We start from the raw sequence: 19875 nt of genomic DNA on the forward strand, positions 1-19875 counted from the left end.
GAGATTGTCTGGAGGAGCACAAATAGGTCTGATTATCCCGTAAAGGAGGGAAACCTAAAATAGGGTGTATGAGATACAAGATATTAATTCCAGTGAAACATTTTGGATTAAAAACATGTAGGCAGCCTAGCCAGCCCAAAATGTTAATATAAACTGAATTTGATCACATTAACATTTTCTCCTGATACATAAATGGACGATAAATACATAACGTTACCAATTAGTTTACAATGACCAGATGGACAGGGCGCATAGGATGTAACGTTATACAGCTGCTCTTATTAGTAGCCTACAGTTGATCAGTCTGAAAATTAGTCATTTAAATCCCATACAGCATGTCAGATTTCTAATGTTTAGGTGTTGAGTTTTTGCTTGGATCTGTCTGGAGTGATTATGTGTTCATCTTTGCTAAATAAATATCAGAGGAAAGTAGAAAGCCTACTTGAGCACGTGAAAAAATGTCAATCTCTCTCTTTAATCTACATTTTAATGGATGATGCGATGGAAGCTATCAAATAATTCGGAAAAGACATTGGAAAGTTTGATATGTTCGGTTACCTCTGCAAGGTGCAATTACCTCTGCAAACTCATTGTAGTTGACCTTGTTGGTGGAACTTTCCCTCTTGTGGCCTCTATCAATGCAGCTTTTTCCCAGAAGCTTGAATCTGATGTGGGCATTTATATGCTCCCTGCTTTTGTTTTGCCATTTAGCTGAACGATCGATGTTCTTCAGGTCACTCTACCCACATTTCGACCAAGGCTCAGACTTTCCAAAAAGCAGGCAAGGCCAGCAGTACAGGCAGCTTGATGAAAGGCTCCCTGTTAACCAGCTATACTTTTGATACAAGTCGATATTGAATGACCTCACCTTTTTATCCTTTATGAAACTGATCTCAGGCAGAGATCAACCCTCGCTTTTAATTCATACCTTTTCCATGTACCCAAGAGAATGAAAGGGATCCTTCAACAAAAAGTCCACAACATTTTCGGCAGCGTTAGCCATTCTACCATTCTGCCGGAGATAACTGCACACTCACGCTGGTAGCTAGGTTAGCTAGGCTAACGTTTCATTTTTAAAAATAAATTGCACCAACTGGACACAGAAATCAAGTTCTAAAACCAAGAAAACAATTTAGAATATACATCTTCCGTGTCATTTGAATTGAATAATATAAACAAAAGCTCAACTAACTCTACATCTCTAGCCAACAATGTCAGGAAGCTTCTCAACACATAGAACCCCCATAATGCTCTGTGGCACAATCCCAATACAACACACTAGGTTTATTATCTGATCCTATTTCTACGAGCGGGTAGACAACATGTCAGTTCCTATTGCAAAAGCTTTGATTGGTTGGAGGACGTCCCCCGGAAGTGGTCATAATACCATGTATGTCTATGGAAGGGGGTGAGGGCTACGAGCCTCCTAGGTTTTGTATTATGGTCAATGTAGCCAGAGGAGGACGAAGCTAGCTGTCCTCCGGCTACACCATGATGGTCCCCGAGACAGTGCTGTTGAAGTTACTGTAGACCTTTCTATGGTTCTAATTTTCAGAGTACAAACTCAATGAACACTATGAAAGCTTTAAACCAAGTTTATTCTGCCCAGAGGGTCAATACAGCTGCATTAGACAAAAACATGGTTTCAACAGTGGTAGTGTACATACCCCACTTTGGGTGGAGTCTCCTCCTTATCACCAAACATTGCATCATTATTGCTAGGCAGAGAGCTGAGTGACGGGCCTTAAACAGTTCCTCCACTCTCAGTTCTGCTACATGTGATTGTTTTCCCTGCACTCAGACCCTCCCAAGCTTACTTATGGCACCCCTCATGTCTCTATTATACCTAATGATTAATAATATATACATTTCAGAAACCAAACCTATCACCTTCATTGCAAAACAGTGTATTTGACTCAATTATTTGGTGACATATTTAGTATAGTATGATAACTTTTTTAATGTTTCTAATGTTTTTATTTTTATGAAATTTAATTCTATACCTATATCACAGGAGGTTGGTGGCACCTTAACTGGTGAGAACGGTCTCGTTGTCATGACTAGAGTGGAATCAGTGGAATGGTATCAAATACAACAAACACCTGGTTTACAGGTGTTTGATGCCATTCCATTCGCTCAGTTCTGGCCATTACCATTCTCGGTAAGAAAAACAAAAATAAGAAATGCATACAAAGGAATGATCATCTTGCTCACATAACATGATTTGATAATAATAAAATTGGTACGTAAAGAAAAATAAGCAAAAAAAAGGTGGGCATCCACCTCCAACTCCCCATCCCAGATGACAGAACAAAACAATAAAGGCCTTTAAACACTTGTTGGACAATGAATGTAAAAATAAAAAGCCTTTTATGGTGTATGACAGAGTGGAAAAATAATCCCATTTAATGCATTTTATGAAACAAGAGTATCAGCTTTCACATGATGTGAAAGCTGATACTTTGTCATGCAAGACTACAAATCCATGCTGGAATCTCCTGCACGTACTCTCTAGCCGACACCTTTGCTGCATAGAAGTAGTAGTAAAATAAATGTACTGCTTTAAAATGGAGATAGCCTCAAAGGTCCTGCCCATGCTGTCACAGATGCTACAATAGGACAGATACAAAGATGAGATGTCTAAGTTAATGCTTTGCTGTCAGCTAGCCATAGACTTAGTTAGACTTCTTACTTTGTATCTGTGCCATTATGTCGTCTGTGAGAGCATGGGCAGCGCCATTGAGGCTATCTGCATTTTAGAGTAGGCCAGTGGGAAGAGTTATAGGAGGATGGGTTCATTGTAATGGCTGGAATGGAACTAATGGAACGGAGTCAAACAGGGTTTCCATTTGTTTGATGCCGTTCCATTTATCCCATTCCAGACATTACAATGAGCCCATTTTCCTATAGCGCCTCCCACCAGCCTCCTCTGCTCCATTTTAAAGTAGTGAATTTCTTATTTTACTACTTCTATGAGTTGGTAAACAAACTGAAAGGGTGCACAGTGCCACCTGGAGTGTGTTGTTTGAAAAGGTATAAAGGCAAGGTTGTTGTTAACTTCCACCTGCAGTTATGGAATGTTTGCTAATGAGTATCATTCTTTGGCTGACCATTCCTGATGACCTGGATGGAATTATGTGATCCTTCCTTAACCCATAGGAAGTCCCACCCAGTTGACTACTTCAAAATGGCGAAATTCCCCAATGGCGCTGTTCATGCTAAAACGGGCTTCACTAGTTATCTATCTAATGGGGCATTCACATGCCCGTGAGAAGTGGGAAGTTGTAAATCCGACATGATTGTTTTCAAGTTGTTTTGATGTTAGGAACAATTCTTCAACCAAGAAAAGTTTACATAGCTTGCTTAACATTGATAATATGGTAAAACTAGCTACATTATCCATTTAAATACATTTTTAATTGTTAATAAGGGATTTGTTGCCATCACTTGGTTTAAAATGTAAAAGCTTAGTGGTGAAATGCCACAACTCTGCAACTCTGGTAACAAAATTTTCTCAGTTTCCCAATTGTTATTATGACTTGAGGGTTGTTCAAGTGAAATTGTCCAGTTGAAACTACAAACTTCACAGTCAATGCAGCTTTTCATCGATTCTTCCATATTTTATTTAACTAATATTTGTTGGCTTATTTATGCATTCCCTCTTGTATATAATGTTGTCAGATATTTATACATAGATACATACATATACATCTCTACGGATTTGAGTTGTGATGAGTGTCGGCGGAGTGTACCACTGACTAGATTGAGTCACTATCAGTCGATACTTGTAAAAATGTCTGTTTGTCCTGTGTAACTGCAAGCTTTTCTTTGGGTGCTGAAATCCGTAGTTTTTATATATGGATTACGGGGTACAGTTTGGCGGACGTCACATAAAATTCTTTTTTTTCTCTCCAAAAACAACTGATTTCAGCACCCGAAAAAAAGCCTGCAGCTGCACAGGACAAACATAGGTACAGGAAAAGCATAAAATAATTGACATTTTTACAAGTATCAACTTATAGTGACTCGATGTAGTGGCGGTGTACTCTTCTTGGCACATCACACAAGAACCCTGTATGGAAGATATCCATATTACAGAGGGATCTAACTAGAGCTACTAGCTAGCTAAGATGAACCAGTGAGGATTTTACATGGAACCCAAAGAGTTCTTTAAAAGGTTCTCCTATGATGACAACCGAATAACTGTTTTAGGTTCTAGACAGCACCTACATATAACACCCAACAGTGTACACTTGCATTAGATAAGCTAGTATCCTTGATAGAATGCCAAACATGATGCATAGATAACTGACATCATTGGACTTTATGAAAACATTGAAAAGAGAACTTTCACTCCAGTCTTCATCCAGCCTTCAAAACAAATTTCCTAAGGGGGATAGCTTATCTGAAATTAAATCTAGACTATATAGATTTAGGAGTGTACTGGATGGCTCACTAATCTCCTAGCGTGTGACACTCATGCATGTTGTTGGAGGTCCCAGATGTAGTCGTTGGCAAAGTTCATAATCTGAGTCATGGCGTTCAGGATCAGGATGTCCATGTCATCATCCAGCATCTCCTCCTCATGGTAGTTCTTCACCGGCAGGATGCAGTTCATGGGAACACCCAGCTCATTACTGCAGATCTGCATCTGAGAAATGTTGGACAACAATTACTTATGCTTTACCTGAGAAAGCAGGATTATTGTTTTACCTGAGTTGGCAGGACTTTTTCTTTACCCGAGTGGGCAGGAATTTAGCTTTACCTGAGTAAGATTTAATGTGATTTGATGTGACTTGAGGATTACATGTGATGTAAAACATGACTCACCTTCTCTTTGATTGCCTTGCTGGTGTAGATTCTCTTCACATCACTGTCCACAAGAACACAAGCCTTGTCTGGCATGGTCATGACAACAACTTGAGGAATTCCTGTTGAAGAAATGATTGAATGGAAGAGCTAATATATAGGTAACACAGTTTCAAGTAATAATAAAAGTGAAGGTCAAGAGCTATCTACAGCCAAAGGCCACTTCATAAACACGGCGTGAGAAAGACACAGAGAAACATAGAGGGTTTGGAATAGCTCACCCATATTACTGGCTTTTTCTCTGACCTTCCGCATCTTCGCTGTGACATCACTTGACATGAGAGAGATTTTGTCTGCTGGTACAACACTCACCAGACAGTGAACCTTGTTACTTGACATAGGCATCCTATTGTAGTCTGGACTTTCCTCAGTTAATGGCCAGCAAGGATTGAACTGGCCCAAGGAAAGACAAGATTGGTCTGACAGGACTTCTCTGCTTAAAACGATTACTAGTTTGTTTTGTTAAATTTGCTATTGAAAAATGTATTATTTGGCTGGTGTTGGTACACTCTGAGGAAAAAGGTGCTATCTAGAGCCTAAACCCATAGGAGAACCCTTTGAAGAGCAATTTTTGGTTTATGGGAGAAACCTTTTGGTTCCAGGTAGAACCCGTTTGGGTTCCATGTAGAACCTTTTCCACAGAGGGTTGTACATGGAACCGAAAACGCTTCTACCTAGACCCAGAAAGGGTTCTACTATGGGGAATGGTGAAGAACCTGTTTAGAGCCCTATTTTCTAAGAGTGTAGAAAGAACAGAACTATTGGCATTGTTTGTTGGGTTAAGGAAGGCTACATTTACAGTATAATATTATTTGCGTCTGTATGTATACATTTGTGTATGCTGGTTTACCTTATAGCCTTCTGGTAGATGGCCCTTCAGAGCATTGATGAGGTCTTTAGGTTGCATCCCATTTTCTTGTGCCTCCAGACCCATGACATCATTGAATGCAAAGGGTAGACGGGCATGGGCAGGGTAGCCTAGTGGTTAGAGCGTTGGACTAGTAACCAGAAGGTTGTGAGTTCAAACCCCCGAGCTGACAAGGTACAAATCTGTCGTTCTGCCCCTGAACAGGCAGTTAACCCACTGTTCCCAGGCCGTCATTGAAAATAAGAATTTGTTCTTAACTGACTTGCCTGGTTAAATAAAGGTCAAATAAAATAAAATAAATTTCCATTTTTAATGTAGTGTGTTTTATACTGAAAATAAACATTTTTAGAACATACTCATAGCAGGTATTTGTGTACAAAGGTATGCTAGGGATCCATGTTTCATCCATTAATAGTGTTTTGTGATCATTGGCACTGCATTCCTAATTTATAGTAACTTACTGTCTTGGTGAAGCTTGTGCCAGAGGCAGCTGCTACCAGGGCACCAGATGTTGTGCGTCCTTGGAAGACATTGTTGACTGAGTTGATGAAGCTGGACTTCCCTGCACCGACTGGTCCATGTAGCAGGCATCTCAGATGACCCACGTCAGGATCATTCAGTTCAAAGTTCCTCAGGGCCCCCACCATCTCGTCCCTATTTTGTTTACTGTCAGAGACAATGATTTATCATCAATTTAGCATAGCACACTGTTTGCACATCCCTTGATATTGATTGTAACATCCTTTGCATTCTTTTTTGTTGTCTCCTAGTTATCCTCCATACTTGGCCAGTCAGGACATACTTACCTCCAAGATACTTTCCTCCATGGGCTGTCAAATTCTGTGTGACACAGGAATTTATTTATATTAAATGAACTTGGCTGTAATTTCTCGTTTTCAATTCCCTCCATCACTTTCAAAAGATATCTTCACCTTCATTTAAATGAATGTACAATAATTCATGATTTTTCACACAATAAATCAGAGTAGAGTCAACTTGATACAGTGCCTTGCGAAAGTATTCGGCCCCCTTGAACTTTGCGACCTTTTGCCACATTTCAGGCTTCAAACATAAAGATATAAAACTGTATTTTTTTTGTGAAGAATCAACAACAAGTGGGACACAATCATGAAGTGGAACGACATTTATTGGATATTTCAAACTTTTTTAACAAATCAAAAACTGAAAAATTGGGCGTGCAAAATTATTCAGCCCCCTTAAGTTAATACTTTGTAGCGCCACCTTTTGCTGCGATTACAGCTGTAAGTCGCTTGGGGTATGTCTCTATCAGTTTTGCACATCGAGAGACTGACATTTTTTCCCATTCCTCCTTGCAAAACAGCTCGAGCTCAGTGAGGTTGGATGGAGAGCCTTTGTGAACAGCAGTTTTCAGTTCTTTCCACAGATTCTCGATTGGATTCAGGTCTGGACTTTGACTTGGCCATTCTAACACCTGGATATGTTTATTTTTGAACCATTCCATTGTAGATTTTGCCTTATGTTTTGGATCATTGTCTTGTTAGAAGACAAATCTCCGTCCCAGTCTCAGGTCTTTTGCAGACTCCATCAGGTTTTCTTCCAGAATGGTCCTGTATTTGGCTCCATCCATCTTCCCATCAATTTTAACCATCTTCCCTGTCCCTGCTGAAGAAAAGCAGGCCCAAACCATGATGCTGCCACCACCATGTTTGACAGTGTGGATGGTGTGTTCAGGGTGATTTGCTGTGTTGCTTTTACGCCAAACATAACGTTTTGCATTGTTGCCAAAAAGTTCAATTTTGGTTTCATCTGACCAGAGCACCTTCTTCCACATGTTTGGTGTGTCTCCCAGGTGGCTTGTGGCAAACTTTAAACTACACTTTTTATGGATATCTTTAAGAAATGGCTTTCTTCTTGCCACTCTTCCATAAAGGCCAGATTTGTGCAATATACGACTGATTGTTGTCCTATGGACAGAGTCTCCCACCTCAGCTGTAGATCTCTGCAGTTCATCCAGAGTGATCATGGGCCTCTTGGCTGCATCTCTGATCAGTCTTCTCCTTGTATGAGCTGAAAGTTTAGAGGGACGGCCAGGTCTTGGTAGATTTGCAGTGGTCTGATACTCCTTCCATTTCAATATTATCGCTTGCACAGTGCTTCCTGGGATGTTTAAAGCTTGGGAAATCTTTTTGTATCCAAATACGGCTTTAAACTTCTCCACAACAGTATCTCGGACCTGCCTGGTGTGTTCCTTGTTCTTCATGATGCTCTCTGCGCTTTAAACGGACCTCTGAGACTATCACAGTGCAGGTGCATTTATACGGAGACTTGATTACACACAGGTGGATTGTATTTATCATCATTAGTCATTTAGGTCAACATTGGATCATCAGAGATCCTCACTGAACTTCTGGAGAGAGTTTGCTGCACTGAAAGTAAAGGGGCTGAATAATTTTGCACGCCCAATTTTTCCGTTTTTGATTTGTTAAAAAAGTTTGAAATATCCAATAAATGTCGTTCCACTTCATGATTGTGTCCCACTTGTTGTTGATTCTTCACAAAAAAATACAGTTTTATATCTTTATGTTTGAAGCCTGAAATGTGGCAAAAGGTCGCAAAGTTCAAGGGGGCCGAATACTTTCGCAAGGCACTGTATATGCATGACTTTGGACTTTTGTCAATGCAGGCTCTAAAACAGAGTATACAGATCAGACGTCAATTGTATTTTTACTGATATGTCTCATGCTCTTTTCACAATATGTCATGACTCATGTCTCTTACCCTTCTTTGGTGGTGTTGGTCTTGGTGTTTGTGATGGTTGGACTAGATGTCTATCATATTTCCCGAGAAAATTCTATTTGGGGGTGAATAGTATGTCATTTATGTACTGCAACTCTCATAGTCTGCTAAGGGCCACATGAAAATAATATTTTCATATTTTGGTCAGATTTGATTTCAGACTGGTTCCTTCAACGACAGACATACAGTCAGGTCCATAAGTATTTGGACAGCGTCACAATTAGCATAATTTTGGCTCTGTACGTCACCACAATAGATTTGAAAGGAAACAATCAAGATATGTTTAAAGCGTAGACTTTTATCTTTAATTTAAGGGTTTTGTCAAAATGATTGTATGAACCGTGTAGGAATTACAACCATTTTCATACATAGCCCCCCAATTTTAGGGGCTCAAATGTAATTGGACAAACTAACAATCATTAATTAAATTGTGAGTTTTAAAACTTGGTTGCAAATCCTTTGCAGTCAATGACACAGACATCAAAGTCTGGAGCCCATAGACATCACCAGATGCTGGGTTTCTTTCCTGGTGATGCACTGCCAGGCCTTTACCGCAGCTGTCTTCAGTTCCTGCTTGCTCTTGGGGAATTTTGCCTTCAGTTTTGCCTTCAGCAAGTGAAATGCATGATAAATTGGATTCAGGTCAGGTGATTGACTTGGCCATTGCAAAACATTCCACTTCTTTGCCTTAAAAAAGTAATGGGTTGCTTTAGCAGTCTGCTTCGGGTCATTGTCAATCTGCACTGTGATGCACCGTCCAACGAGTTTTGAAGCATTTGGCTGAATCTGAGCAGATAATATAGCCCTAAACACTTCAGAATTCATCCTGCTGCTTTTGTCAGCAGTCACATAATCAATAAATACAAGGTAACCAGTTCCATTGGCAGCCATACATGCCCACGTCATAACACTACCTCCACCATGCTTCACAGATGAGGTGGTATGCTTTGGATCATGAGCAGTACCTTCCCTGCTCCATACTCTTCTCTTCCAATCATTCTGGTACAAGTTGATCTTTGTCTCATCTGTCTATAGGATGTTGTTCTAGAACTGGACAGGCTTTTTAAATGTTTTTTGGCAAACTCTAAACTGGTATTCCTGTTTTTGAGGCTTACCATCTTGTGGTAAACCCTCTATCTACTCTGGTGAAGTCTTCTCTTGTTTGTAGAAGTCTTCTCTTGATTGTTGACACAGATACGCCTACCTCCTGGAGGGTGTTATTGATCTGGCAAACTGTTGTGAAGGAGTTTTTTTTCACCAGGGAAAGAATGCTTCTGTCATCCACCACAGTTGTTTTCCATGGTCTTCCGAACCTTTTGGTGTTCCTGAGCTCACCAGTGCGATCATTATTTTTAAGAATGTAACACAGTTGATTTGGCCAAACCTTTTGCTATCTCTCTGATGGGTTTCTTTAGATTTTTCAGCCTAACGATGGCTTGCTTCACTGGCAGTGACAGCTCTTTGGACTTCATATTGATGGTTAAGAGTAACAGATTCCAAATGCTACACTTGAAATCAACTCTAGACATTTTATCTACTTACTTGTAAATGAACTAATGAGGGAATAACACACCTGGCCATGGAACGGCTGATCAGCCAATTGTTCAATTACTTTTGGTCCCTTTAAAAGGGGTGCCCACATAAAAAGTTCTGTAATTCCAAAACCCTCTCCCGATTAATGTAAATACCCTCATATTCATTATTTAATTTAAACTTCAATATGCTAAAAATAAAATAATAATAACTTGGTCAATGTCCAAATATTTATAGACCTGACTGTATTTACAGTATTGCTGATTACTCAAGGATCGGAAATTGTTGCCAAATGATGTGAAATAATACAGTCATTATACAGTTGATGTCGGAAGTTTACATATACTTAGGTTGGAGTCATTAAAACTTGTTTTCAGCCACTCCAAAAATGTCTTGTTAAGAAACTATAGTTTTGGCAAGTCGGTTAGGACATCTACTTTGTGCATGACACAAGTAATTTTTCCAACAATTGTTTACAGACATATTATTTCACTTATAGTTCACTGTATCACAATTCCTGTGGGTCAGAAGTTTATATACACTAAGTTGACTGTGCCATTAAATAGCTTGGAGAATTCCAGAAAATTATGTCATGGGATGTCATGGCTTTAGAAGCTTCTGGTAGGCTAATTGACATCAATTGAGTCAATTTGAGGTGTACCTATGGATGTATTTCAAGGCCTACCTTTAAACTCACTGCCTCTTTGCTTGACATCATGGGAAAATCAAAAGAAATCAGTCAAGACTGCAGAAAAAAATTGTAGACCTCCACAAGTCTGGTTCATCCTTGGGAGCAATTTCCTAACGCCTGAAGGTACCACGTTCATCTGTACAAACAATAGTACGCAAGTATAAACACCATGGGACCATCAGCCGCCATACCGCTAATGAAGGAGACGCGTTCTGTCTCGTAGTAATGAACATACTTTGGTGCGAAAAGTGCAAATCAATCCCAGAACAACAGCAAAGGACCTTGTGAAGATGCTGGAGGAAACAGGTACAAAAGTATCTATATCCACAGTAAAACGAGTCCTTTATCGACATAACCTGAAAGCCACTACTCCAAAACCGCCATAAAAAAGCCAGACTACGGTTTGCAACTGCACATGGGGACAAAGATCATACTTTTTGGAGAAATGTCCTCTGGTCTGATGAAACAAAAATAGAACTATTTGGCCATATGTTTGGAGGAAAAAGGGGTAGGCTTGCAAGCCCAAGAACACCATCCCAACCATGAAGCACAGGGGTGGCAACATCATGTTGTGGGGGTCATATTTTTTAAATTTAATTTAGTATTTTATTACGGATCACCTCTGAACCCCAGGAAGAGTAAACAAATTAAGGCGCATCACACCACTATCCACAACACAACATACAACAATACCACAGTGTAGGTGTGTGTAGAGTGCATGTGCTAGCGTGTGTGTGTGTGTGTGTGTGTGCCTGTGTGTGTCTCCTGACAGTCCGTGTTGTTCCATAAGGTGTAGTTTTATCTGTTTTTTAAATCTGATTTTACTGCTTGCATGAGTTATTGATGTGGAATAGAGTTCCATGTAGTCATGGCTTTATGTCTGTTCTGGACTTGAGGACTGTGAAGAGACCCCGACCGGCTTGTCTTGTGGGGTATGCTTGGGTGTCCGAGCTGTGTGCTAGTCCTTTGAACAGACATCTCGTTCCTTTCAACTTCTCACAAAGACCAGACGTGATGAAGTCAATCTCTACTCTACTTTGAGCCAGGAGTGATTGACATGCATGCCATTTATGTTCTCTCCGTGTACATTTAAGGGCCAGCCATGCTGCTCTGTTCTGGGCTAACTGTAATTTGCATATGTGGAACTTAACCATATGACTGGGCAGTAGTCAAAAACTAGGGAGAAAACTAGGGCCTGTTGGACTTGATTTGTTGATGGCAATATCAAGAAAGCGGAGTAGCGCTTTATTAAGGACAGACCTCTACCATCTTAGCTACCATTGCATCAATATATTTTGACCATGACAGTTTACAATCCAGGGTTACACCAAGCAGTTTAGTCTCATCAACTTGCGCAATTTCCACATGAATCATTACTAGGAAAACAGCTCCTACAAGCTTCTTATTATGAATTTATTTCAGCCAATCATCAGTGATTTGTGTAAGTGTCGTACATGTTGAGTGGCCTTCCCTATAAGCATGTTGAAAGTCAGTTGTTTATTTTTTACTGTGAAACAACATCTGGTCAAAGACACTTTTTTTTCTAAAAGTTTACTAAGGGTTGGTAGCAGGATGATTGGTCGGCTGTTTGTGCCGGTAAAGTGGGCTTTTCTATTTTGGGGTAGAGGAATGCCTTTTGCTTCCCTCCAGGCCTGAGGGCACACACTTTCCTATAGGCTTAGATTGAAGAGATGTGTGCTGGAAAATTAAAAAATGAGTCATGCTATCCTGTATTTTACTACTTTGAGAACACTATGCTAGTGTTTTTTTCTAACCTGATACAAACTTGTCTTTGTGTGACTTAGTCAAAAGACCAAGGTCTGTTTGCGAGTGACCACAGCATGTGACACTTCCTGTGTTTTTACTATCTGCAGGAAGTCACGTGTGGAAACTTGCAAAAAGGAGCACATTATATTGTGAGCAATCCAACTAGACGGTTCCTCAAGCTATCTTAATCTTCACAGACAAACTAATCACCTTTTACACACTACGTTCTCCACCCCTGTTTACACACATCTGCTAAACTGCCACATAGACCATGAAGGTTGTACTTTCTATAAAAACTGAGAGCCAACTCTGTTTGTTGGGCTTTTAACTCTGCACTGTTGAGTGGATTGTTTTTTTTGCAAATATTATAATAAAGTTGTTGTTTGAGGAATCTCTCTTCTTCTGGTTAGAATTTCCACAACAATTTGGCAACGAGGGTGGGATGGCTAACTCCACCTGCTGATCATTCCCAGGAGACCGAGGTTAACCGTATGGGGGGGGCTACAGTAGACGTGGCTCAGGGTGCCCACACTTCGCCTCGGACCCGGCAGGGAACGTCAGCGGACGGATACCCCATCTCGAACAGACAGTTAAGGGTGAGACGGATTTTCTTAAGTGCAACCTCCAATTGAGGAAAGTTTTTTTATTTTTTATTTTACCTTTATTTAGCCAGGCAAGTATATTATATATTATATTAATATTTGACATTGCGCACATGCAGTTATTGACAAATAGGCACACACCCCCGCACCTCGTCTTACAAGACGTAGCTCCTCCTCTGAGGATCCCATGTTAAATACTGTCGAAGTAATATGGCTACAGGTTCATCTGCCTCACAAGAAGCATTGCCTGATGTGAACCATGCCTCGAACAAAAGAGATCTCAGAAGACCCCAGATTAAGAATTGTTGACTTGCATAAAGCTGGAAAGGGTTACATAAGTATCTCTAAAAGCCTTGATGTTCATCAGTCCACGGTAAGACAAATTGTCTAAAAATGTAGAAAGTTCAGCACTGTTGCTACTCTTCCCAGGAGTGGCCGTCCTGCAAAGATGACTGCAAGAGCACAGAGCAGAATGCTCAATGAGGTAAAGAAGAATCCTAGAATGTCAGCTGAAGACTTAAAGAAATCTCTGGAACATGCTAACATCTCTGTTGACGAGTCTATGATACGTAAAACACTAAACAAGAATGGTGTTCAAGGGAGGACACCACTTAAGAAGTCACTGCTGTCCAAAAAAACCCATTGCTGCACGTCTGAAGATCGCAAAAAATAGCATTTGGATTAGAGGTCGATCGATTCATCGGAATGGCCGATTAATTAGGGCTGATTTCAAGTTATCATAACAATCGATCATCTGCATTTTTGGACGTCGATTATGGCCGATTATATTGCAATCCACGAGGAAACTGCGTGGTAGGCTGACCACCTGTTACGCAAGTGCAGGCAGCAAGGAGCCATAGTAAATTGCTAGGTAGCTTTCAATTTATCTTGTAAAAAATAATCAATCTTAACATAATCACTAGTTAACTACACATGGTTGATGATATTACTAGTTTAACTAGCTTGTCCTGCGTTGCATATAATTAATGCGGTGCCTGAAATCATGTCACTTCTCTTGGTTCAGTGTAAGCAGAGTCAGGGTATATGCAGCAGTTCGGGTCGCCTGGCTCATTGCGAACTGTGTGAAGACCATTTCTTCCTAACAAAGAATGTAATTCATTTGCCAGAATTGTACATAATTATGACATAACATTGAAGTTTGTGCAATGTAACAGCAAAATTTAGACTTAAGGATGCCACCCGTTCTTTAAAATTCGTAACGGTTCCATATTTCACTGAAAGAATAAATGTTTTGTTTTCGAAATGATAGTTTCCGGATTTGACCATATTAATGACCTACGGTTTGTATTTCTGTGTGTTTACTATATTATAATTAAGTCTATGATTTGATATTTAATAGAGCAGTCTGACTTAGCGGCAGCAGCAGGCTCGTAAGCATGAATTCAAACCGCACTTTCCTCCATTTGCCAGCAGATTTTCGCAATGCTTGAATCACAGCGCTGTTTAAGACTTCAAGCCTATCAACTCCCGAGATTTGACTGGCAATACTATAGTGCCTATAAAAACATCCAATAGTCAAAGGTCTATGAAATACAAATGGTATAGAGAGAAATAGTCCTATAATAACTGCAACCTAAAACTTCTTAACTGGGAATATTGAAGACTCATGTTAAAAGGAACAACCAGCTTTCATATGTTCTCATGATCTGAGCAAGGAACTTAGGCCAAAATGTCATAAATATGCCAAATTAGATTTATTATGCTTTTAGATACAAATGTTAAATATATGTCAAATCTAAATGTATTGGTCGCATACACATATTTAGCACGTTATCGCGGGTGTAGCGAAATGCTTGTATGAAAAATATACTCGGAAGCAGTGGATGGTGTGCATGCCTCCTGAGTCAGACAAGAATTTCCACTCCGAATACCTCTTCTCCTTCCTCCAAAGGACCATTCTATGGATTACATCTAGTGAAAATTCCCCAAATCACTGTCTTTTTTTTGTCCTGGTTTCATAAGCAGTGGTTAGAGCGTTGGACTAGTAACTGAAAGGTTGCAAGATCAAATCCCTGAGCTGGCAAGGTAAAAATCTGTCATTGTGACCCCTGAAAAAGGCAGTTAACCCACTGTTCCTAGGCTGTCATTGAAAATAAGAGTTTGTTCTTAACTGACTTGACTAGTTAAATAAAGTAATGAGAAGGTCACTTCAGACATCAAGAAACTCCTGGCCAAAAAACGCAAAACATTCCGTTTATTTCTTGCACAAGTAGGGTTGAAACTCTCCCGGTCGATTGATGGTTTTAACTGACAGATTTGGTACAAACTTCCCCAAATAATTGACCATACCCAAAACACACTGAATTCCTGTGTGGGGGATTAGCCTTCTCCCTCACCGCTTTCACCTTGGCATGTTCAGGCTGCACACCCTCCGAGGATAGCCTATCCCCAAAAAATGTGATTTACTTCACACCGAACTGACATTTAGCCCAATTTAGTTTCAAACCATGCTTCTGAACCCTCTGCAGAGTCTTTTCCAACCGCTCATTGTGTTCCTGAATAGTGGACCCCCAGACCACAAAATCATCCTCAGACACTCAAACTCCCTCTAATGACACTTTCCATGGCCTTGTGAAAGAGCTCGGAGGCAGAACTTATGCCAAAAGGTATATTCCTCTTAAAGGAATATCTTCCAAAGGGGGTATTGACTACAAAGCTTGATGCTAACTGCATCCAACCTCACCTGCCAGAATACATTTGAAGCATCCAACTTGGAGAAACAATGTGCAGCAGTTATTCCGCTGTTGCCACACATATACCACAGGTGTCGTAAAAGACCACTCAGAACCCCATCAATACACCCGGTAATTTACAAAAATATCAGGAATGTTCAGAAACTATTGTAAATAACAGATACATTTTGGAAATGTATGCCTGAATGATGTTTTTTAAACACTATACATATTTTCCAGTTTCTAGTGTATAGACCATATGGTTAAATATCTAATCATCAATCATGTCATTTGAAAGTAGTTCTCAAATTTTGACAACTGACACCAGTTCGGCATCAAAACATTAGAGGATTTATATACTTTTTATTACTGTATCAATATACTGTAAAGGATATTACATGCTAAACTCTTCTAATTAAACAGAAAAGGTAATCATTGGAGTATAGGAATATGTTTTACAGATTTCTGATTTAATTTTTCATATTTAAAAACATACTAACGTAAGCTAACCCCATTCCATACAAATGTGCGCAACCGCGACATTCAAAGTCTGCAAAGAAAACTAATGGGACTGTAGTGACTGTGTTGACATCAAAATCTGGGGTGTGAACTACATTTCTATTCAAGCGTTGATTGACATGGTAATAGCTCTACAAAAGTGAGTTATTTTACGTTATTTTATTATCCTTTATCTTTAAAATGCCATGTACATTCCCAACATTTTTGAACGTTTCCAAAATGACTGGTTAATTTAGAGAGTTTCCGGAAATATCCCCTCCCTTTGCAACCGTATTCACAAGAAACTGCCTGCATAGGAACAATAGAAGAGAATGTTACACATTTCCCTTTTGTACAAATTACAGGGAGAACTTACATTCATCGCAGTGTAAAGATTTTCCTCTTGCACTACAAAATAAAATAAAAATGCTTTAATAATTGAATAAATAACAACAATATAACAGTATAATGAACAAGTGGTCCTTTACCAATATGTGTTATCAGCAGGATAAATGGTAACCACAATGACTTACCTTGTTAGAATTAGCTCCTCCTGAGAAGGATTCTGATACAGTTGTGAAAAAGGATTGCAGCTTCATGTGCAGTATATAGCCTATAGTAAAACGTGAAATTGACTGGTGCAGTTACTTTCAAGCAGGATACTCCATTATAGTCAATAGGAAAATGGCAATCTTTGTGGTCAATATTTGTTTCAGAAGACAATAAAGGTTACAATACTTGTGAAATTTTGGGTAAGTCTCTTGGAGCTTTACACTGCTGGATTGTACAATATTTACACATGATTATAAAAAAAATTCTTCAAGGTCTGTCAAGTCTAGCCATAGAATGCCGATGCCAATTGAAGTCAAAACTGTAAATAGGCCACTCAGGAACATTCAATGTTGTCTTGGTAAGCAAGTCCAGGCTACATTGGGCCTTGTGAACTCAGTTGTCTACAATAATCATTAGACGTACGCGTCAGAGTTATCATACCCCGTGTCGGGTTTGTACAGAGTTGGTTAAATCCGCTCTTTTGCGCCCCACTTACATGGCTAATAATCTCCAAGCTGCTCAGCTGTGGTAACATAGTGTTAAAGTATATGCTCCACGTTCTGTCCCTAACTATCGAAAGTACGGAATGAGTTTCGGGAGATATCCTGTATGCAACACCTTGTATATTTGGTTTAGAGAACAATGGCTGTGAATTCAAACAACAGGAGGGGATGTCGAGCCATTCTGTCTACAACCGGGGTGGGGGGCACCGGGCTCTGCTTAGAGATATCAATGTTTAACCCCGGGTGGTCGGCAGATATCTCGACATGCCTTATGCATGATAGTGCACACCTTGGTTTCAAACTATTCTCTACAGATAGAATGGGGCTACATGCTTGGGCCCCTGTTGAACACACACACAAACCCTTTGTTTTTGAAACGCACACACACACACACTCCTGCTGCTCCGTCACACGCACACTCATGCACGCACCCTGATTTTCCATGTCTTTTTCTTTGTGACAGACCGGGGTGATGTCTGGAAAGGACATTTTCCTATCATTAAAGGGTGAGATACATTTTTAAAACCAGTGATTTAATTCAAAATATTTAGTACCTACATTTTAACACATGTTATAATTCCAAAATGTTTACTATTTCTTACAGATAAAGGGTCCGGTTAGCCCTGACCATTATCCGTTTCGAATTCACCAACTCAAAGACGCTTGCCCGCTCCATCATAACTCTGTAAGTTTTCCCTCCCTGTTTAGATCAAACGTCCTGCCTGTAAATCCTGGATATGCCCACATCATTAATTAATAAGATGTGTAGAAAACTGTTTAGCCATAGTTAAAGGCCTTTCATAAAGAGGCTGTCATGATTGCATGTGTCACATGTTTAACACGTATTGCTTGTTACAGAATAGTACTGTTGTACATTTAATATCCCCTAGCAGATTTCGTCGCATTTGCACAAATTCTGTCATGTTACTGTGGTCTTTTTAAATGTCAATAAATATGTATGTAAAGTGTACATGTTTGTTTCACTGTAGATTTGTTTAAGCCATCCTAGAAACACCTAATTTCATCATCCCACAGCATTAATTAATGAGCTGTGTAGAAGCTGTTTAGCCCTAAGTAAAGGCCTTTCATAAAGAGGCTGTCATGATAAACCTGAATCCGTAAGTTTTCCATCCATGTGTAGATCAAACGTCCTGCCTGTAAATCCTGGGTATGCCCACATCATTAATTAATAAGATGTGTAGAAAACTGTTTAGCCATAGTTAAAGGCCTTTCATAAAGAGGCTGTCATGATTGCATGTGCCTCATGTTTAACACGTATTGCTTGTTACAGAATACTACTGTTGTACATTTAATATCCCCTAGCAGATTTCGTTGCATTTGCACAAATTCTGTCATGTTACTGTGGTCTTTTTAAAAGTCAATAAATATGTGTGTGAAGTGTACATGTTTGTTTCATTGTAGATTTGTTTAAGCCCTCCTAGAAACACCTAATTTGATCCCACAGCATTAATTAATAAGCTGTGTAGAAGCTGTTTAGCCATAAGTAAAGGCCTTTCATAAAGCGGCTGTCACGATAAACCTGAATCTGAAATTACCTTTAGGATCTTTTCTTTTGGGTTCTAATCTCCCCAGGTGTACATGCACTGAAAATCCGTAGGCTGGAGCCATCTGGAAGCTCTGTGCCTGTACATATAAAGATAACTAAATAGGAAACTAGGCTGAGAAACATTATTTAGATGGCTGTTTAATTGTTGTTTAAAGCCTGAAATGGACACAATGCCAAGGGACCTTGTTTCTAACACCCCCCCCCCACACACACACACACACACACACACACACACACACACACACACACACACACACACACACACACACTCCTGCTTCATAGATAACAACCATAAGGACAATAAAACTGGGGGTGGGGGTGTTAGAAACACAGCACACACACACACACACACACACATTCCTGCTTCATAGATAACAACCATAAGGACAATAAAACTGGGGGTGGGGGCCATACACGTTCCAAAAGTTCAAACACTCAACCCCCCCAGTTCAACCAGGCCCCTAGACATCAATCACCATGACTACTTCAAAGGACGCCATATAGATATAAAATAACACACACCCTCTAACACGTGACCACAGGAACAGGATGGACATATTTGGACATGCACACGACATCATGATGCAGGGTCATAAATCAATTACTTTGACGCGTGCCGTCTACTTTAATCTCTCTCCTGAGTGTACAAAACATTAGGAACACCTGCTCTTTCCATGACCGAGTGACCAGGTGAAAGCTGTGATCCCGTATTGATGTCACTTGATAAATCCACTTCAATCAGTGTCGATGAAGGGTTGGAGGCAGGTTAAAGAAGGATGTTTAAGCCTTGAGAGAATTGAGACATGGATTGTGTATATACACACAGTTCATACACGTAATGTTAAATGTGAAATGGAATTCTGAGAAAACAGTAACGTTACACACACGTCATACACGTAAGTTAATTTTAGCTAGTAAGCCGGCCATCTAACCTCAGCTAATGTTAGCTAGCTA

At 39.8% G+C, this 19875-nt stretch overlaps 1 protein-coding gene and 1 long non-coding RNA gene across 2 annotated transcripts; one reads left to right on the plus strand and one right to left on the minus strand.

Annotated features, from left to right (window-relative positions):
- Positions 1-1579: 1579 nt before the first annotated feature.
- Positions 1580-16936, minus strand: LOC110528447 (interferon-induced protein 44-like). Its single transcript, XM_090241808.1, has 10 exons — positions 16833-16936; positions 16676-16707; positions 8498-8570; positions 6544-6577; positions 6199-6403; positions 6037-6066; positions 5720-5833; positions 5091-5262; positions 4831-4931; positions 1580-4651 (listed from the first exon to the last, which is right to left on the minus strand). Exons 2-10 carry the CDS (start codon positions 16679-16681, stop codon positions 4478-4480), a joined length of 909 nt encoding a protein of 302 aa, XP_090097934.1. The 5' UTR covers positions 16682-16707; positions 16833-16936; the 3' UTR covers positions 1580-4477.
- LOC110528448 (uncharacterized) lies at positions 15695-18755 on the plus strand. The gene is made up of 2 exons (XR_016497416.1): positions 15695-17860; positions 17959-18755. It is a non-coding gene; the product is annotated as an uncharacterized LOC110528448 (long non-coding RNA).
- The last annotated feature ends 1120 nt before the right edge of the window (positions 18756-19875 follow it).

The sequence above is a fragment of the Oncorhynchus mykiss genome, chromosome 7, assembly GCF_057628025.1.
Source record: "Oncorhynchus mykiss isolate SJ-2025 chromosome 7, ASM5762802v1, whole genome shotgun sequence".
In the NCBI taxonomy this organism is placed as follows: Eukaryota; Metazoa; Chordata; class Actinopteri; order Salmoniformes; family Salmonidae; genus Oncorhynchus; species Oncorhynchus mykiss.